This window comes from Rana temporaria, chromosome 8, assembly GCF_905171775.1.
Source record: "Rana temporaria chromosome 8, aRanTem1.1, whole genome shotgun sequence".
Classification (NCBI taxonomy): Eukaryota; Metazoa; Chordata; class Amphibia; order Anura; family Ranidae; genus Rana; species Rana temporaria.
Genome location: NC_053496.1, coordinates 7,038,152 through 7,060,303, shown reverse-complemented (window position 1 = coordinate 7,060,303; position 22,152 = coordinate 7,038,152). Strand labels below are relative to the sequence as shown.

Below are 22,152 nucleotides of genomic sequence, written 5' to 3'. Positions count from 1 at the left end.
GGTAAAGAGCCTCCGGCGGAGACTCTTTACCACGTGATCAGCCGTGTCCAACCACGGCTGATCACGATGTAAACAGGAAGAGCCGCCGATGGCTCTTCCTCACTCGCGTCTGACAGACGCGAGGAGAGGATAGCCGATCGGCGGCTCTCCTGACAGGGGGGGTTCGCGCTGATTGTTTATCAGCGCAGCCCCCCCTCGGATCGCCACACTGGACCACCAGGGATGCCCACCCTGGAGCACCAGGGTGGGCAAAAAAAAAAAAAGACAAAAAAAAGACAAAAAAAAAAAAAGCATAAAGAAAAAAAAAAGATGCCAGTCAGTGCCCACAAATGGGCACTGACTGGCAACCTGGCAAAAATCAGTGCTGCCACCCCAGTGTCCATCAGCGCCACCCCAGTGTCCATCAGCGCCACCCCAGTGTCCATCAGCGCCACCCCAGTGTCCATCAGCGCCACCCCACAGTGCCCATCCATGCCACCCATAAGTATCCATCAGTGCCGCCCATGAGTGCCCATCTGTGCCGCCTATGAGTGCCCAGTGCCGCCCATGAGTGCCCATCAGTGCCGCCTATGTGTGCCCATCAGTTCCGCCTATGTGTGCCCATCAGTGCCGCCTATGTGTGCCCATCAGTGCCGCCTATGTGTGCCCATCAGTGCCGCCTATGTGTGCCCATCAGTGTCGCATACCAGCGCCGCCAATCAGTGCCACCTCATCTGTGCCCGTCAGTACTACCTCATCGATGTCCATCAGTGCCATCTCATCGGTGCCCATTAGTGCCGCCATATCAGTGCCCGTAATTGAAAGAGAAAACTTATTTACAAAAAAATTAACAGAAAAAAATAAAAACGTAATTTTTTTTCCAAATTTTCAGCCTTTTTTTAGTTGTTGCGCAAAAAAAAAAAATCGCAGAGGTGATCGAATACCACCAAAAGAAAGCTCTATTTGTGGGGAAAAAAGGACGCCAATTTTGTTTGGGTACAGTGTAGCATGACCGCGCAATTGCCATTCAAAGTGCGACAATGCTGAAAGCTGAAAATTGGCTTGGGCGGGAAGCTGCGTAAGTACCTGGTATGGAAGTGGTTAAAAAAAAATATATAATTGTGTGTGTGTGTGTGTATATATATATATATATATTCTTGAATCTATATGCAGTGGTAAATATCAATAACAAACTATATAAATTAGGGAACAACATATCTAATTCACTCCGAGAATAACATACAGAAGAGATACACAGTATCTCACAAAAGTAAGTACACCCCTCACTTGTCTGTAAATCTTTTCATGTGACAACACTGAAGAAATGACACTTTGTATCTACAATGTTGTGTAGTGAGTGTACAGCTTGTATAACGGTGTAAATTTGCTGTCCCCTCAAAATAACTCAACACACAGCCATTAATGTCTAAACCGCTGGCAACAAAAGTGAGTACACCCCTAAGGCCCCTTTCACACGGTTAGACCCTTCAGGTCCGCCTGTCAGTTTTGACGGCGGACCTGAACGGCCGTTCCATGCTATCCTTTGGAGCGTCAGATGTCAGTGGAGACATGTCCGCTGACATCCGACCTGATCCGCCAAAATCAGACAAATGGCGATACGTCCCCATCCGTCCATGGTGGATCGGATCGGGTGAGATGCTGTCCGTTTTCATCAGATTTCTCCATAGGAATCAGCAGCGCTGCACAAGCCCCTCCCCGCTTAGTGAGCAGAGAGGGGCTTGTCATCCGCCGGCTCAGTGGAGATCTGCGGACAGGAATCTGCCTAGTGTAAAAGGAGCCCAAGTAAAAAGGTTCAAATTGAGCCCAAAGTGTCCATATTTTGTGTGTCCACCATTTATTCTCCAGCACTGCTTTAACCCTCTTGGGCATGGAGGTCACCAGAGCTTCACAGGTTGTCACTGGAGTCCTCTTCCCCTCCTCCATGACGACGGAGCTGGTGGATGTTAGAGACCTTGCGCTCCTCCACCTTTCCGTTTGAGGATCCCCCACAGATGATCAATAGGGTTTAGGTCTGGAGACATGCTTGGCCAGTCTATCACCTTTACCCTCGGGGCCAGATTCAGATAGCCCGGCGTAATTTTGTGCGGGCGTAGCGTATCTCAGATACGCTACGCCGCCGTAACCTAGTGAGGCAGGTTCTGTATTCAGAAAGAACTTGCGGCTAAAGTTATGGCGGCGTAGCGTATGTGGTCCGGCATAAGCCCACGTTGTTCAAATTATTCAGGCAGTGGGCGTGTTGTATGTTGATGAACAGTGACCCCACGTAAATTACGTTTTTTACTAACGGCGCATGCGCCGTCCGTGGACGTATCCCAGTGCGCATGCTCCAAATTACGCCGCAAAGCCTCATTGGTTTCGACGTGAATGTAACTTACGCAAAGCCATATTCGCAAACGACTTACGCAAACGACGCAAAATTTGACGCTGGCCCGACGTCCATACTTAACATTGGCTACCCCTCATATAGCAGTGGTAACTTTACGCCAGAAAAAGCCTTATGTAAACGACGTAAAAAAATGCGCCGGGCGGACGTACGTTTCTGAATCGGCGTATCTACCTAATTTGCATATTCGACACGGAAATCTAGAGAAGCGCCACCTAGCGGCCAGCGTAAATATGCAGCCTAAGATACGACGGTGTAAGACACTTACGCCGGCTATATCTTAGTAAAATTCTGGCGTACCTTGCTTTCTGAATACAGAAAGAAGATACGCCGGCGCTTCGTAGAACTTACGCGGCGTATAAATAGATACGCCGGCATAAAGGCTATCTGAATCTGGCCCTCGGTTTCTACTAAGCGCGGGATCAGCAGAGCTGGGGGTTTCTACTAAGCGGGGGGGGGATCAGCAGAGCTGGGGGTTTCTACTAAGCTGGGGATCAGCAGAGCTGGGGGTTTTCTACTGAGTGGAAATGAGACCCGATACATTTGGGTAATGATGAGAGTTACCTGTATTCCGGATAATGTAGTCCAGAACCACCAGCCTCTCAAACTGTAACTGGAGCTGCCGGTTGGTGTTCTCGGGAAGGGGTTCCGTCTCAAACCTCCGCAGCCAATAATCCGCATCCTTATAGCCTTTGACAAACAACTGGAAGGAGCCCACCTAGGATCAGACATGAGTGAGGAGAGGTCACACACCAAGAGAAACAAATAGTCCACAAATCCATACCGCCCATTATTCCCCAATTCTACGCTTTTTTTTTTTTTCGTTTAGGGTTTTCTTTGTTTTTTAGTTAATTTTTTTTTTTTTTAATGTCGCATCAAAATTTCACAAAATCTGAGAGAGCGCAACTTCCAATCACCTCTGTCTCCGCCCCCCCCAGTGGGGCCGGCAATTATCATGGTGGAGCTGATGTTATAGGCTGGATCGCCGTGGGTGCGCAAGCGGCTTATCCTGCTGGACGTCATATGATGCCCAGCCAGGATAACTTTTGATATATGTCGGGCTGGAAGTGGTTAATTAAAGTGATAGCAAAGTTGGAGTTAGGCTTTAAAAAGGAGAAGTTTGGGATATATATATATATATATATATATATATATATATATATATATATATATATATATATATATATATATATATATATATATAAAAAACAATTATATTATTTATTTATAATAAATACACAGAAAATAAACCTCTATGCTGTCCAACGTCATCTATGAGACCTAGAACTTAGAGATCACATGACCACTGATTGTTCAGTTCTCAGTCTGCTTAGAGCAGAGAGTAATGACTGTCAGTCGCTGATTTCTGCTCTGTTCCTCCAGCGTCCAATAGAAAGCCAGGAGAAAGGTAGAGTCAGCTATCAAATCAGGTGGCCTGGGAAGATCCTGACAATATTGGTCGGGATTCTTTTAGAGCGATGAGCGGCTAATAGCGGGCTATAGATCACCAACAGCCTTGCTCAGGCTCACAGGAGAGCAAAAGTTAAAGCGGTAGTTCACCCGCAAAAACAAATTTAAGATTAGATTGAGGCTCATTTTGTCTAGGGGAATCGGCTAGTTTTTTTAAAATCTAAGCAGTACTTACCGTTTTAGAGAGCCATCTTCTCCGACGCTTCCGGGTATGGGCTGCGGCACTGGGCGTTCCTATTTGATTGACAGTCTTCCGACAGTCGCATCTATCACGTCACGATTTTCCGAAAGTAGCCGAACGTCGGTGCGCAGGCGCCGTATAGAGACGCACCGATGTTCGGCTTCTTTCGGCTACTCGTGACGCGATGGATGCGACAGTCGGAAGCCTGTCGGAAGACTGCCAATTAAGAAGGAACGCCCAGTCCCGAAGACCCATACCCGGAAGCGGCGGAGATCGCTCTCTAAAACGGTAAGTACTGCTTCGATTTTAAAAAAAAAACTACCAGATTCCCCTAGACAAAATGAGCCTCAATCTAATGTTAAAAAAAAATTTGCGGGTGAACTAACGCTTTAAGTCCAGTCCTGTGACCCACAGCAGACATTTAGCTTCATTCATACTTCTCCAACACCAACTACTGAAAGTTCATAGTTTCCCCAAAATGTGACAAATCACAGAGAGTAACAAGACACACATTAGTATCTGGTTGGATGGCGGGTTCTCCTACCTTACCTTAGGAGGCAATCCAATCCGATTAAATCGCTGACCGACTTTTGGCACTTTTTCTAATGCCAGTTTCTTCCCTCTGGACTTTACACGATCGATGGCACTGTAGTTAAATGTTTCACTGGATAGATATACAACCTGAAAAAAAAAAAAAATGAATAATAAAGGGCCAGCAAAAAATAAATAATATTAATATTATTAATAAGGCCCAGCAATAAAATTATATTAATAATAATATCCAGCAAAAAATAAAAAATTTAATAAGATTATTAATATTATAATAATAATGAGGGCCAGCAAAAATTTTTATTAATAATAAGAAGAAGAATAATAATAATAAGCAAAAAATAAATTATTATTATATTTTTTTTGCTGGCCCTTATAATAATATTATTACATTTTTTTTTTTTTGCTGGCCCTTATAATAATATTATTTAATTTTTAATTTTTTTGCTGGCCCTTATTATTATTAATAGTATTATAAGGGTCAGCAAAAAATAAATATTAATAATAATAATGGCCAGCAAAAACATTACCTATAATAAGAGACATTCTGAAAAAAAATACACAAATATATCAAAAACCTGATAGAGATAGAATATATATGTGTATAGAAAAGGGGAAAAGGACAGTAAAAATAAAATCCCAAATCTTTGAGCAGTCTCCAGAATTGAAAAAGATGGGACATGCAATTTTGGTGACTACCAGGGGATTCCTGCTGTGGCTATGGGACAGGAAGTGAAGGTAAATCTCTCCACTGGGACACAAATGGCAAAATAAACCACACAGGAGCTACATCCCTTCATTACTCCATACAAAAATAAAACCCCTGCCTTTATTTCTACTTTAGTCCCCTTTCACACTTATACGACTTGTCCCACGATTTTAGACGGCAAAATCGTATGACAAGTCATTCTTCGCGATTTTCAATGACTGCCATTCATACTGGCACGACTTTAAGACGTGCTGACTTCAAAGTAGTTCCTGCAGTACTTTTTTTCTGAAGTCGGATTCCGTATTAACAGATCCGACTTTGGCATGCGACTTGTACACGACTTGTGCATGAAGGGGAACTCCACGCCAATAAAAAAAAAAAAACCCACACGGCATGGGTTCCCCCTTCATGAGCATACCGGGCCCTTTGATCTGGTATGGATTTTGAGGGGAACCCCCACGCCGAAAAAATTGCGTGGGGCCCCCCCCAAAATCCATGCCAGGAGTGGGGGTGGGTGCACCTTGCCCCCATGTTGATGGGGACAAGGGCCTCTTCCCGACAACCCTGGCTGTTGGTTGTCGGGGTATGCGGGCGGAATCTGGTTCTTCTCCCGCTCTCCGGTGCCTTCTTCGGGGCTGGCCGCCGCCATCTTCTTGCAGCTTTTTTACTAGCGGCAGCCAGCCCGGTCTTCCTCCGTCGTCTTCTTCCCCCTTTTTTTTTTTTCCGATGTTGCCACAGCGCTCCCTCCCGCTGTAATGCCCGGTGTGCGGTGCGCAACGATTTATATAGGCCCTTTTATGACGTCACAGTCCCAGCATGCTCCGGGTGGTGACGACATAAGATGCTTTTCCCGACTTGTTCATTCCCCGAATTAGTTGGGGTAGGCGGTACACTTTGGTGGGGGTGGGTCAGCCACGCCCTGTGACCTTTGACTTCTGGGAACCCGCCTTCTGACCTTTGGGGGAGGTCCCTGTTCCAATTCCTGAGTCCTAGCCATATTCTTTAATGGCAAACCCTAACCCTTAACCCTAAGGGGTGGGGCAATTATGTCGTCACCACCCGAAGCATGCTGGGACTGTGACGTCATAAGAGGCCTATATAAATCGTTAGCGCGGTCGCAAAGTGGTTAAGGACCAAGCTGGTCCAAATGTACCATTTACTTCACCAAGTCATAACCCACCATTGGTATTAGTGGGAGGAATGGTGCCCTATCGTTGGTGTCAGCGAAAGGGCTATTGCCCCATTGTCGATGTTGGTGGCAGGAACTATGCCCCACGGTTGCCGACAGTAGCGGGGATTAATGCTCCAAGGGCTGGATAAAAGCACGCAAAGGGCTGCAACTGGCCCCTGGGCTGCAGTTTGGAGACCACTGATCTACAGGCAGGCCGGTTGCATTGAAGTCGATCGATCAGTACAACCAGCCTGTCGAGTTTTGTTGGCTATAGCAGCAGTGATCATTGTGCTCTGTCAGCAGGGAAACCTCCTGCTGTCAGAGGTTGGGGAGATTTACCTTCACTTCCTGTCCAACAGCCAAAACAGGAAGTGAGAGGAAATCCCAGCAGAAGGGATCCCCCCCCCCCCCCATCCACATTGATTGTGTTAATTGGGGAATCGAGTGAAGTACCGTATTTATCGGCGTATACCGCGTACCTTTTTTCCCCCTTAAAATCAGGGGAAATCGTGGGTGCGCGATGTACGCCGATCCCCGCTGTCTCCGACATTGTCCGAGCCGAGTGTACTGCGCACTCGGCCACGCTCAGCTCCGCCCGCAGCCAAGCGAGAGGGGCCGAGAAAAGCAGAGTGCGCAGGAAATCCGGCTCTGCACAGCGTGCCAAATTCAAACACACGGGGCTGCAACCCCGGGCAAGGTGCGGATGGACACCTCCAAAGCCGCAGACGGACACCCATAAGGTTCGACGGACTCGACGGACCCCGCGCAAGGCCGCCGATGGACGCCGGACAAGGCTGCCGGGCAAGACATCCAAAATTTAAGTTTTTCCCTAAACTTCCCTTCTCAGGTTGGGGTGTGCGCTATACGCCAGCGGTATATGCCGGTAAATAGTACGTTTGGACCGGCTTGGTCAAAACAAACTTTCTGAATTTCCTTCCAAGCTAGAGATCAGCGTTAACGTCCGTTCACTTTACTTGTACCGAAATCTCCCCCGAGGTCTTACCCGCGTCCGAGGAACAATGCTGAGCTCCAGTTTCTGGTCCACCAGGCTGGCCCCGGCCTCTGACAGATATCCCTGATTCAGGACCAGGCAATCTCTGCCGAAGCAACACGGACAGCAGAGCTTCTGCAACCATTTCGTCCACTTGGGGTTGAGCTGACCGTAGGGCTCCTCGGTTTTTGGTTTGAACACTGCGATGACTTCCTGTAGAGAAAGAGAAAGAGAGAGATTTATTCTCAGACACTCATCTGCTGAAAATCAATTGCGACATAACGCAACGTACAGCCCAGGGGGGGGGGGGGGGGGGGGGGGGGGGGGGGGGGGGGAAATCGGACTATAACCGCCCGGTGATAGGGAGTTTAATTCTCCGATGTTTGAAGAACTCATTGGATCACACTCATGCTATGGAGAAACTTTATACAAAACTATTCCCCCAAAATACAAAGAGCAGCCGTGCCATTTACAAAAGTGATGGCAGAGTGGTTAGAACCCTGTCCTTGCAACGCCGATCCCAAAATGGACACAGATAGCAAGGACTATACAGTAAAATCTTGGATTGCGAGCATAATTCATTCCAGAAACATGCTTGTAATCCAAAACACTTGTATAGCAAAGCGAATTTCCCCATAAGAAATAATGGAAACTCAGATGATTCGTTCCACAACCAATTTAGTCCTTCAGTTTATAGTCCATATAAAAAGATTATAGCGATGCGATTGGTTGTGTAACCATAAAATGTCCCTCCACAAATGGAAGCCTCCACAAGAAGCAAAATCCAGCAGGAGCTCCAGAGTATAAAAGAGAAGAGAGGCGCCTCTAAGTGTAACAATAAGTTGCTAAATGTATCTTCATTAAATGTAACCATATTATTGCTACACTTAGAGGCTCCTCTCTTCTCTTTTATACTCCGTTGTGACATGATGCTACTCTTATAGAACATTTATTAAAAATGTTTGCTTGTCTTGCAAAACGCTCTCAAACCAAGGTTTTACTGTATTGTCATGTTAGGAAAAATAAAAATAAAAAAAGTAAGAATGTTTAGCGGCTAACAAAGCAGATAGGCAAAACTTTTCCCCCCCAATTTTGGATTAAGTAAGGGGCGAGTTAGAACCCCTGCCAGGTTTTCTTTCCATCCATGTTCCTTTGGGGAGATTTACCTTCACTTCATTTACCTTCAATTCCCAGCAAATTAAGGGACCCGCCAGGTCACCAGAATTAGTGTCCCAATTGGAAAATGTCCCCTCTAATACTGGGGACAACACAAAACGTGGGTTTTTACTTTTACATTCACTTTTGATGAAGCACTGCACAAACTGTTGGCACTGTATAAATCTTGTATATTAATTTAAAACAGGACACAGAGAGGGTGACTCTCTCTAAAGCTTGGTACACACTACAATTTTTTGGGTTGAACGAAAAAAATCCATTCTTAATTAGTACAGCAATCTCCCCCCCGCTGAGCTGTTGTGTTCCAACAGGGGGACACCGGAGGACCCCCCCTTTCCTTCATTGGTTGAGAGTGCTGATCGAAAATCAGTTGGTTGCTGGCTTGCTAATCCAACAGAAGCCGCCTTCTGTCGCACAAAAGCGCAGGGAGAGGCCGCCGCACAGGGGAGAGGCCGCCGCACAAAAGCGCAGGGGAGAGGCCGCCGCACAAAAGCGCAGGGGAGAGGCCGCCGCACAAAAGCGCAGGGGAGAGGCCGCCGCACAAAAATGCAAGGGCGAGGCCTGTACTGGCCAATCAAGATGGCCGAAGAGTGGCAGCTGGAAGAAACCAGGGAGAAGATGCCAGTGAGGCAGTTTGCACATTGGACCACTGAACTGAAGGCAAGCATTGCAGTGCTCAGTTCTATGTTAAAATCTAGTGCATAAATATTACCAGCTACAATTAAAATATATATATATATATATATATATATATATATATATATATATATAAAAAGATAAGTGGAGCTTCCACTATTGGGTGGAACTCCGCTTTAACCTGCGTCCCCATGGCTGATTGACGAGCTTTAAGAAGCACTGAAGCCTGCTAGCAGCTTGCTTAAGGTGGCAATCAGCACTCTCATTGTGATCGGTGTTCAACATTTACAAACTGGAGCTGAATGGTACTTTAGCAAAGCTTGCTGCTCACACTAATCTTATAGAAGGTGAAGCCCAATGTGGCTTTGGAGTCCTTTTGGTACCCGATTCCAAACTGCTCCCCTATAATTCTTACTGGCTGCTCTGTACAGAAATTCTTTATGGGATTCTGGAGTAAAAAAAATATAAAAAATCATAAATAATATGGTTATGACATAAAATCATTTGGCAGCGGCACGCGGACAACAAATAAAAGACGAGCTTCCTGTTCTCCAGCAGAAGGAGACACATTGTGTGAGAAGGGAATGAGGAAGACTTGTGACCGATGAGTTGGTGGCAAGTGATGGGAAGTCCAGACAAAGCTTCTCTTCATGGACCGTGGAAAACACGATGGACAACCGTAGCCGCGGATAAACCCAATCAGCCCTTTACAGACCGGTCACCGCAAACCCCTCCCCCTTTCATGTCCTCTCCTCTTGGGTCACTTTTTAGAGTTGTGTGACAGGCAGCGATCGCCCGATTTAACCCTATAATTGCTGTACAACCACCCCGAAACCCCCATGCATTGCACGTTGATGTGGTGTGACCCGGACCCATAGAAGTGCATTGGTTGTGATCAGTGGTGGCAACACTCCGACATTTCATGTATGGAAAGGACTGTAATCCAGACTGGAGATTCCGATTTGCATGGATTCAAATATTCCACATAACGCTTCACAACATCATATCTACTACAGGGAGGGCTGGTGTGGATGGATCTAGTAGGGTGAATGATATGTTATGGATGGACCTGGTATGGATGGAACCCGGGGTGATGGATCTGGCTGGTGTGGATGGATCGGGTATGGATGGAACCCGGGGTGATGGATCTGGCTGGTGTGGATGGATCGGGTATGGATGGAACCCGGGGTGATGGATCTGGCTGGTGTGGATGGATCGGGTATGGATGGAACCCGGGGTGATGGATCTGGCTGGTGTGGATGGATCGGGTATGGATGGAACCCGGGGTGATGGATCTGGCTGGTGTGGATGGATCGGGTATGGATGGAACCCGGGGTGATGGATCTGGCTGGTGTGGATGGATCGGGTATGGATGGAACCCGGGGTGATGGATCTGGCTGGTGTGGATGGATCGGGTATGGATGGAACCCGGGGTGATGGATCTGGCTGGTGTGGATGGATCGGGTATGGATGGAACCCGGGGTGATGGATCTGGCTGGTGTGGATGGATCGGGTATGGATGGACCTGGGGGTGATGGATCTGGCTGGTATTGATGGATCTGGCTGGTATAGATGGACCTGGGGGTGATGGATCTGGCTGGTATGGATGATCTGGCTGGTATGGATGGATCTGGGGGTGATGGATCTGGCTGGTATGGATCGGGTATGGATGGAACCCAGGGTGATGGATCTGGCTGGTATGGATGGATGGATCGATCTGGCTGGTATAGATGGATCTGGTGTGGATGGATCTGGATAAACCTGGGATCTGGCTGGTGTGGATGGATCGGGTATGGATGGAACACGGGGTGAATGATACGGTATGGATGGATCTGGATGGACCTGGCTGGTATGGATAGATCTAGTGTGGGTGGATTGGGTATGGATTGAACCCGGGGTGATGGATCTGGCTGGTATGGATGGATCTAGTAGGGTGAATGATACGGTATGGATGGATCTGGATGGACCTGGGGGTCATGGATCTGGTGTGGATGGAACCCGGGGTGATGGATCTGGCTGGTATGGATGGATCTGGTGTGGATGGATCGGGTATGGATGGAACCCTGGGGTGACGGATCTGGCTGGTATGGATGGATCTGGTGTGGATGGATCGGGTGTGGATGGAACCCTGGGGTGACGGATCTGGCTGGTATGAATGGATCTGGCTGGCATGAATGGACCCGGTGTGGGTGGATCTGGGGTCATTTATATGGTATGAGAGGATCCGGTGGGGGGGGGGGGGGGGGGGGTGTTTGCTGGAATGCAGCTTCATGGATCCATTACTGAGATCACGTGACCAGAACATGTGGATTACGGCTGACCTCCGACCTTCTCCCACTATTACTATTCCAACTAACCGAAAGACATTGTGACAACTTGTAGCAAATCTTTCCTTTGGCTTTTACCCTCAGCTTTCACCTGGTGATCCGGCCAGTAACACACCTCCTGTATTAAAGTCTCTCCCCCCCCCCCCCCTCATACACAGGAGATTAAAGATTCAGCGAGTGGAACGAACGAACGCAGGACTCTGATCTACATACAGAGCGCCCAGGTCCACTTCCACATTCCCGCTATACTTTACTTACATGTCCGGCTCTTCTGCTTCACTAAACCAGAGATGGAGATAAAGTCACGCCGATCGAAAAAACGCGGCGCCAAAAATCGACAAAATATAAAGCAAGAGAGGAATAAGCCATTTGCGGACCACCTGCCCGCAATGTGCTGCAGATGGGCACCCCGTACAGGTACACTGCCTGTTTCCGGGTTTAGGATGTACACCCCCCTCCCTAACACCCACTGTGATTGTACACAGCGGGAGTTTGTCAGCAGGTCCCAGACAATGATTCAGGACCGGGACCTGCTGATCAGCTGTGTCCAATCACAGCCAGAGCTCTGTGTTGATGTCTCTGTACAGAGAAATGATCCGTTTCTTATCCCTGCAGAGGGAAGGATCTCTCCGCTTCTTATCCCTGCAGTAAGGCGGACGGCGAAGGGCAGGCGAGGCGGACGGCGAAGGGCAGGCGAGGCGGACGGCGAGGGCAGGCGAGGCGGACGGCGAGGGCAGGCGAGGCGGAAGGCAGGCGAAGCGGACGGCGAGGGCAGGCGAGGCGGAAGGCGAGGGCAGGCGAGGCGGAAGGCGAGGGCAGGCGAGGCCGAAGGCGAGGGCAGGCGAGGCCGAAGGCGAGGGCAGGCGAGGCCGAAGGCGAGGGGCGCGGGCAAGGCGGACGGCGAGGGGCGCGGGCAAGGCGGACGGCGAGGGCAGGTAAGGTGAACGAGGAGGACAGGTAAGGCGAACGAGGAGGACAGGCAAGGTGAATGGGGAGGGCAGGTAAGGTGAGATAGAGGCAGATAGACACCTGAGATGGGAAACTTTTACTGGAGAACGTGAAATCCGACTGAAAGGCTGCAGAGCTGCTCCTGTTACAAGCAAACTAATGAAGGGAAGGGGGTGGGGATCTCTAATTCACAAAAAAAAAAAAAAAAAAAAGGGAAAAGAAATTAAGAACATTAGCGCAGAACGCCACCCAAAAAGTTTGACAATTTGCAGACAATCTGCATTAAATCTGCATTATTTATTTATTTATTTATTTATTTTTACTAGAAAATTACTTGGAACTCCCAAACATTATAATATTTTCTGTAGGTAGTGCCTGGAGAATAAAATGGTGGCTGTTGCAATTTTTTTTCACGTCGAACACATTTTCAGGATTTTTTTTTTTTTAAAACAATACACGTCAATTTTAGCGCACGCAAACACGATAACCAATTTTTTTTTTGTGTGAAATATAAAAAGGAGGAGTCTGCGTCAAGTAAATGGATACCAAACATGTGAAGATTTAAAAATTGCACATGTGACCGAAATTTCCACCCCCATGAAATACCAGAATCCTACTTTCTGCAATCCAGACCACGGCATGATGCAAATAGAGGAGAGAAGCAATGCGAGGGCCCGGGGGGGGGGGGGGGGGGGGGGGGCAGCAGATATTTACTCTTCTCATCCAGCAGGAAAGTAAACTGTTTGCCCACTTGGCAGTGTCATTTGTGATTCAGCGGCTCCACGGGCACAGCCCACACGGCTCTGCGGCTTTGTGGCCCCCGAATGCGCACTCTCCCCCTCCGTACTAATGGGGCTTGGCTGCCGAATGACCGGGCCATTTTTCGGAATTCGGCACTGCATCGCTTTAACAGACAATTGCGCGGTCGTGCCACGTGGCTCCCAAACAAAGTTGGCAACCTTTTTTCCCCACAAATAGAGATTTCTATTGGTGGCATTTGATCACCTCTGCGGTTTTTATTTTTTGCGCTATAAACAAAAAAAAAAAAAGAGGAGCGAAAATTTTGGAAAAAAATAAATAAAAAAATAAAAATAAAAAATATTTTGTGTTTTTGCTATAATAAATAGACAATTTTTTTTTTTTAAAAGCTAAATTTTTTCCTCAGTTTAGGCCAATATGTGTTCTACATATTTTTGGTAAAAAAAAAAAAACATGCAATAAGCGTAAATCGATTGGTTTGCGCAAACGTTATAGCGTCTACAAAATAGGGGATAGATTTATGGCATTGTTATTACAATTTGTTTCTCTTTTTTTTACTAGTAATGGCGGCGATCAGCGATTTTTAGCAGTACTGCGACATTATGACGGACAGGTTTGACACATTTTTGAGACTAGTGACATTTATACAGCGATCAGTGCTATAAAAATGCACGGATTACTGTAAAAATGGCACTGGCAGGGAAGGGTGTTAACACTAGGGGGGTGATCAAGGGGTTAAGTGTTCCCTAGTGTGTGTTCTAACTGAAAGGGGGAGGGGACTGACCTAGAAGAAATGATAGATCGTGGTTCCTAGCTATTAGGAATTCACAATCCGTCTTTCCTCCCTGAAAAGAACAGGGATGTGTGTGTTTACACACACACACACACGCACACACACACACACACACACGCACACACACACACGCACACACACACAGCCCCGTGTTCTGCCTCTCGTGTCCGCGATCGCTCGCCGGTCACGAGCATCGGCACCCCAGTGATGCGGCGGGCGTGCGCACCTGCAATCCCGCTTAAAACGGAAGTAAACCCATCCATAAAACAGTTATCTTTCCGGCATGTGCTGGAAATATAACACTCCCATTGGTTGCGCTCTCAACCAAACTATCAAACCATCCAATGGCTGGTGTCATAACTGATCACATGTGAAGCATCATGGAAGTTGTAGATTAAACAGAGGCCAAGATGGCAGCTTCCTAGGAGGGTTTACTTCCACTTTAAAGGGACCGGCGTACAGCTACGCCGGTTCGCAGGATCGTGCCGACCTGCCGCCGTTATACTGCGGCTGATCGGCAAGCGGTTAACTTGTAAATACGCGGTCAGGTAACACGGCACCCAAATGACATTCATATAATTTTTCCCACACAAATAGAGCTTTCTTTTGCTGGTATTTGATCACCTCTGCGGTTTTTATTATACAAAGAGGGCTGCAAGTAATCATGGTTGATTAATAGAGATGCGATTGAAGCGATTCGCATTTGTAGCGCTATACAAGTTATTCACTCACTATCCATTAGGGGTGCAACGGATCGTCATTGATCCGTGATCCGAACCGAAAAAGATTGATCCGAACCGCACACACGTGATCCGAGGATTGTTTTCTAAAAAAAAAAAAAAAAAATAATTTGCGCATGTTCAGTCCACACACAGCGTGGTAATGGCGAACGGAGGAGCTTGAATGCCCCGCGTCATTAAAATCCCCTGTAAGGGAGCATTTTGGCTTCCCTGTCTAATATAATGATGAAGGAAAGAGGTTAGTGGATAAAACCGTGACGATGTGTAGGCACTGTGGCACAAGAATGCCATATGACAGTGGGAACACATCAAGTATTGTCACTAGGGGTGCAACTGATCCGTACAGATCAGCACCTTCGGGTCGGGACACACGGCGATCCACGGGCCTCCCGGTCCATAGGAAAGGCCGCGGCTTCGGCCTAGCTATCGAAGCGGCGGCCATCGAGGTCCACCCGGTGCGGGGGATGCAGGCTGCTCCTCGGAAGTTTGTGGGCACTTGAGCTCAATATGTCATTGACTCCTAACAGCCCAGAGATGAGCTCCATGCTGCACCTTGAGGAATCCGCACGGGGAGCCGCTGCCGCCGCCGCACCGGGCGTCCTGCTGCTTGCCAGAGAAGAGAGAGGAGGCGATCGGGGGGATCTGTATGGACTGAGCACGTAGGGGGGATTTTCACTAGACACTCAGCCCGCCGATCAATGACACTAAAGGGATCTGATGATTGGGATAGTTCAGGTCACAGTAGGGAACTGGTGACACCACTTTCGTACATGTCGGATTTCCAAACACTGTATTTAAGCACATAAGCTCCGTTTTGTGTTGAGAAGAACTGTGAAATCAAAAACTCTAGTGGGTGTAACAAGATTTGTCTTTTTTTTTTTGCTGATCCGAAAATGATCCGATCCGTGACTCCTGATCCGAGGATCGATCCGATCCGTGAGTTTTTTGATCCGTTGCACCCCTACTATCCATTGATTCTCTCCCCCCCCCCCCCAAGCTTGGCCTTGTTGCATTTTTCTCTTCTACCACTAGGTGGCCCGATACTTGGTGGTATAAGGGCAACGCAGGGTCAGATTTTGGGTATCTCAGCCAATGGGCAGGGGGTTTTCTTGAATCCCTTGGCCTGCTGGGAGAACCTATATATTTGGGTGGAGTCACGTGATCTGGTTCTGTGCCACCTGGACGGCTGTCTGGGTGGACATGCGTTATACTGCCCGGGCTGCTAGGCCAGAGATGAGGCCTATTCTGGGGGCATCTGGCTGCTAGGCTGTCTGAGGGCCCATCCAGAAGCAGGAGAGAGCAGCGCAGGGTTGGGATTGAGGCTTGCAGTCCAACCAGAAGTGACGGTTCTGCCAGCCGGAGAACCTGTCATGGTCGGAGGTAGAGGGGAAGCTGTCACCACTAAGGGACCCTCTTATTACCAGGGACCACAGTGAGTAATTGAAGCAAGTATCGGAGCAGCATTCTCACCAACCGGGGACGGTGAAGAATCTGGAAACTTCAGAGGGTATCAAGCCAGGGACCCAACCAGCGGAGGTGGCGCCTGCCGAGCAGCCTTGTGTGTCGAGCCAGGGACCCAACCAGCGGAGGTGGCGCCTGCCGAGCAGCCTTGTGTGTCGAGCCAGGGACCCAACCAGCGGAGGTGGCGCAAATTTTTTTTTTGCTGCTGGCAGTGGAGAACTCAGCACGACGTATCGGGAGATTCCAACAGACAAGTGACAATTCCATTCAGCTATGGAGAGGAATGTGGAGAATGTCGCACAATGTCTGCCGGACGTCTTTACACCGAGGAGTGAAGAGGAACGAGGAACAGAGGAGAGTCTTCTCAAGTGTGCGATAGTCAGGAGGTCAGACGCTGAACTACGCCTTCTATGGGTGCGCCACTCACCCTCCGACAAGGACACCGGCCTCAGGGGGGCACCACTCACCCTCCGACAAGGACACCGGCCTCAGGGGGGCACCACTCACCCCCGACAAGGACACCGGCCTCAGGGGAGGCGCCACTCACCCCCGACAAGGACACCGGCCTCAGGGGAGGCGCCACTCACCCCCGACAAGGACACCGGCCTCAGGGGAGGCGCCACTCACCCCCGACAAGGACACCAACCTCAGGGGGGGCGTCACTCACCCCCCCCCGCCAAGGACACCGATCAGGGGGCGGCCCTCCTCCACGGGCAGAGCTCATAATGTTATGGCCAATCAGTGGATGTAGTAGTAGTCCAAGCCTTGAAGGATACAATATTCTTTTCATAAGCCATTGTATCTGGAGTAATCTCCAAAGCTTGCATGGAAACCAACCCCCGCCCCCCCCCACCCCACCCCCCCCCCCCCCCTCATTTCCCTGCACCGACCACAAGCAGAAACGAAAGACGAAAAAAGATGTAAAGTCGCCAACATGGCGGTAAGGATCAGAAGAGGAAATTAATTTCTATGCAGCATGTGAGGTCTTCTCCGAGGAAAAGATTACTTCACCCCAACATTCAGCTGCTCCAAGGTCTTCCATCGCTCACCCCAGGAGTAGTACCGTCCCCGCTGGTAGTACCTACACACCCAGGAGTAGTACCGCCCCCGCTTGTACGACCTACACACCCAGGAGTAGTACCGCCCCCGCTGGTACGACCTACACACCCAGGAGTAGTACCGCCCCCGCTGGTACGACCTACACACCCAGGAGTAGTATCATCCCCGCTGGTAGTACCTACACACCCAGGAGTAGTACCGCCCCCGCTGGTACGACCTACACACCCAGGAGTAGTACCGTCCCCGCTGGTAGTACCTACACACCCAGGAGTAGTACCGTCCCCGCTGGTACGACCTACACACCCAGGAGTAGTACCGTCCCCGCTGGTACTACCTACACACCCAGGAGTAGTACCGTCCCCGCTGGTAGTACCTACACACCCAGGAGTAGTACCGTCCCCGCTGGTAGTACCTACACACCCAGGAGTAATACCGTCCCCGCTGGTAGTATCTACACACCCAGGAGTAGTACCGTCCCCGCTGGTAGTATCTACACACCCAGGAGTAGTACCGTCCCCGCTGGTAGTACCTACACACCCAGGAGTAGTACTGTCCCCGCTGGTAGTACCTACACACCCAGGAGTAGTACCGTCCCCGCTGGTAGTACCTACACACCCAGGAGTAGTACCGTCCCCGCTGGTACGACCTACACACCCAGGAGTAGTACCATCCCCGCTGGTAGTACCTACACACCCAGGAGTAGTACCGCCCCCGCTGGTACGACCTACACACCCAGGAGTAGTACCGCCCCCGCTGGTAGTACCTACACACCCAGGAGTAGTACCGTCCCCGCTGGTACGACCTACACACCCAGGAGTAGTACCATCCCCGCTGGTAGTATCTACACACCCAGGAGTAGTACCATCCCCGCTGGTAGTACCTACACACCCAGGAGTAGTACCGCCCCCGCTGGTACGACCTACACACCCAGGAGTAGTACCATCCCCGCTGGTAGTATCTACACACCCAGGAGTAGTACCGTCCCCGCTGGTAGTACCTACACACCCAGGAGTAGTACCGTCCCCGCTGGTACGACCCACACCCAGGAGTAGTACCGTCCCCGCTGGTAGTATCTACACACCCAGGAGTAGTACCGCCCCCGCTGGTAGTATCTACACACCCAGGAGTAGTACCGCCCCCGCTGGTAGTACCTACACACCCAGGAGTAGTACCGTCCCCGCTGGTAGTATCTACACACCCAGGAGTAGTACCATCCCCGCTGGTAGTAACTACACACCCAGGAGTAGTACCGTCCCCGCTGGTACGACCTACACACCCAGGAGTAGTACCGCCCCCGCTGGAAGTATCTACACACCCAGGAGTAGTACCGTCCCCGCTGATCACCTCTCTCCCCCCATCACTGATCACCTCTCTCCCCCTCCCACTATTAATCACTTCCCTCCCCCTCCCACAATTGATCACTTCCCTCTCCCTCCCACTATTGATCATCTCCCTCCCCCTCACATTATTGATCATCTCCCTCCCCCTCACATTATTGATCACCTCCCTCCCAATCACTGATCACTTCCCTCCCCCTCCCACTATTGATCACTTCCCTCCCCATAACTGCTCACTTCCCTCCCCATAACTGATCACTTCCCTCTCACTATTGATCACCTACCTCCCCATCACTGATCACCTCCCTCCCCACCCCTCTATTGATCACCTCCCTCACATCACTGCCTTGTGTGTCGAGCCAGGGACCCAACCAGCGGAGGTGGCGCCTGCCGAGCAGCCTTGTGTGTCAAGCCAGGGACCCAACCAGCGGAGGTGGCGCAAATTTTTTTTTTGCTGCTGGCAGTGGAGAACTCAGCACGACGTATCGGGAGATTCCAACAGACAAGTGACAATTCCATTCAGCTATGGAGAGGAATGTGGAGAATGTCGCACAATGTCTGCCGGACGTCTTTACACCGAGGAGTGAAGAGGAACGAGGAACAGAGGAGAGTCTTCTCAAGTGTGCGATAGTCAGGAGGTCAGACGCTGAACTACGCCTTCTATGGGTGCGCCACTCACCCTCCGACAAGGACACCGGCCTCAGGGGGGCGCCACTCACCCCCGACAAGGACACCGGCCTCAGGGAGGGGGGGGCGCCACTCACCCCCGACAAGGACACCGGCCTCAGGAAGGGGGGGGCGCCACTCACCCCCGACAAGGACACCGGCCTCAGGGACGGGGGCACTCACCCCCGACAAGGACACCGGCCTCAGGGACGGGGGCACTCACCCCCAACAAGGACACCGGCCTCAGGGGGGGGGGGGGGGCGCCACTCACCCCCGACAAGGACACCGGCCTCAGGGGGCGCCACTCCCCCCACCGACAAGGACACCGGCCTCAGGGAGGGGGGCGCCACTCACCCCCGACAAGGACACCGGCCTCAGGGACGGGGGCACTCACCCCCGACAAGGACACCGGCCTCAGGGGGGGGGCGCCACTCACCCCCGCCAAGGACACCGGCCTCAGGGGGGGGGGCGCCACTCACCCCCGCCAAGGACACCGGCCTCAGGGGGGGGGGGCGCCACTCACCCCCGCCAAGGACACCGGCCTCGGGGGGGGGGAGCGCCACTCACCCCCGACAAGAACAGGAGTAGTACCGTCCCTGCTGGTACGACCTACACACCCAGGAGTAGTACCGTCCCCGCTGGTAGTACCTACACACCCAGGAGTAGTACCGTCCCCGCTGGTAGTACCTACACACCCAGGAGTAGTACCGTCCCCACTGGTACGACCTACACACCCAGGAGTAGTACCGTCCCCGCTGGTAGTACCTACACACCCAGGAGTAGTACCGTCCCCGCTGGTAGTACCTACACACCCAGGAGTAGTACCGTCCCCGCTGGTACGACCTACACACCCAGGAGTAGTACCGCCCCCGCTGGTAGTACCTACACACCCAGGAGTAATACCGTCCCCGCTGGTAGTACCTACACACCCAGGAGTAGTACCGTCCCCGCTGGTACGACCTACACACCCAGGAGTAGTACCGCCCCCGCTGGTACGACCTACACACCCAGGAGTAGTGCCGTCCCCACTGGTACGACCTACACACCCAGGAGTAGTACCGTCCCCGCTGGTAGTATCTACATACCCAGGAGTAGTACCGCCCCCGCTGGTACTACCTACACCCCCAGGAGTAGTACCGTCCCCGCTGGTAGTATCCACACACCCAGGAGTAGTATCGTCCCCACTGGTACGACCTACACACCCAGGAGTAGTACCGTCCCCACTGGTAGTACCTACACACCCAGGAGTAGTACCGCCCCCGCTGGTAGTACCTACACACCCAGGAGTAGTATCGTCCCCGCTGGTAGTACCTACACACCCAGGAGTAGTACCGCCCCCGCTGGTAGTACCTACACACCCAGGAGTAGTACCGCCCCCGCTGGTAGTACCTACACACCCAGGAGTAGTATCGTCCCCGCTGGTAGTACCTACACGCCCAGGAGTAGTACCGTCCCCGCTGGTACGACCTACACACCCAGGAGTAGTATCGTCCCCGCTGGTAGTACCTACACACCCAGGAGTAGTACCGCCCCCGCTGGTACGACCTACACACCCAGGAGTAGTACCGTCCCCGCTGGTAGTACCTACACACCCAGGAGTAGTACCGTCCCCGCTGGTAGTACCTACACACCCAGGAGTAGTATCGTCCCCGCTGGTAGTACCTACACACCCAGGAGTAGTACCGCCCCCGCTGGTAGTACCTACACACCCAGGAGTAGTACCGCCCCCGCTGGTAGTACCTACACACCCAGGAGTAGTATCGTCCCCGCTGGTAGTACCTACACACCCAGGAGTAGTACCGCCCCCGCTGGTACGACCTACACACCCAGGAGTAGTACCGTCCCCGCTGGTAGTACCTACACACCCAGGAGTAGTACCGTCCCCGCTGGTAGTAACTACACACCCAGGAGTAGTACCTACACACCCAGGAGTAGTACCGTCCCCACTGGTACGACCTACACCCCAAGGAGTAGTACCGTCCCGCTGGTAGTATCTACACACCCAGGAGTAGTACCGTCCCCGCTGGTAGTACCTACACACCCAGGAGTAGTACCGTCCCCACTAGTACGACCTACACACCCAGGAGTAGTACTATGTGTAACTATGGGGGGGGATATTACATGTGGATTGATGGAGGCTTCACCTCCCTCTTATTCTAAGACACAGGCTGGAGGGGCGTGACACAGCCTGTGACTGCCAGAAATCCGCCCACACCATGTCATTGTCAAAAAATAATAAAGATTTGACTTCAAATATATATTTGTACGACAATCTAACCTCTCCTGGTTTCCAAGTGGTTTTCCGGGATTATGGATGAAGCGATCGGCCACACCCCCCTATTTTATCTTCTCAGCCGGAGCCTGGCTTTTCTTATGAAAGCGGTCAGAGCGGCTCATTAACCGCTGGATCACTTTCAGAAGTGGCGGGAGGGGACTTCATCCAATCAGAGCTTTGTATAATCCGGGAATGGCGCACAGAACGCTCCTTCACCCCGCGCTGTAATCTCCGATTAGTGATCTGCATTCCGATCGCTTTTCACAGAGCAAGTGACCGGTGGTGGGGGAGGAGCCACATGACCCACTCTAATCCCTTCAACCCCATGATAGTAGAATATAGTAATAGAGCGGGCCAATCACCGGAGAGGGTTGTGTTTGGTGGGCAGAATACCCGCCGCAGAAGGAGCAAGACATGGCAGCCATGTACGGCCCCCCCTCCCCCCGCCCTGCCAGTACAGGAGAGGTACACTTACCCCCTGCCCCAATGATCACCTACCCCACCACCACCACCGATCTCCC

At 50.9% G+C, this 22,152-nt stretch overlaps 1 protein-coding gene across 2 annotated transcripts in view; it reads right to left on the bottom strand.

Annotated features, from left to right (window-relative positions):
* PI4K2A (phosphatidylinositol 4-kinase type 2 alpha) overlaps positions 1-22,152 on the bottom strand; it is a 41,949-nt gene that overhangs the window by 18,281 nt on the left and 1,516 nt on the right. For both annotated transcript variants that reach the window (XM_040361253.1, XM_040361254.1), the window contains exons 2-4: positions 7,467-7,667; positions 4,584-4,715; positions 2,948-3,101 (exon numbers count right to left, since the gene is read on the bottom strand). In XM_040361253.1, coding sequence (XP_040217187.1) covers positions 2,948-3,101; positions 4,584-4,715; positions 7,467-7,667 — 487 coding nt within the window. The remainder of the gene's footprint in view (positions 1-2,947; positions 3,102-4,583; positions 4,716-7,466; positions 7,668-22,152) is intronic.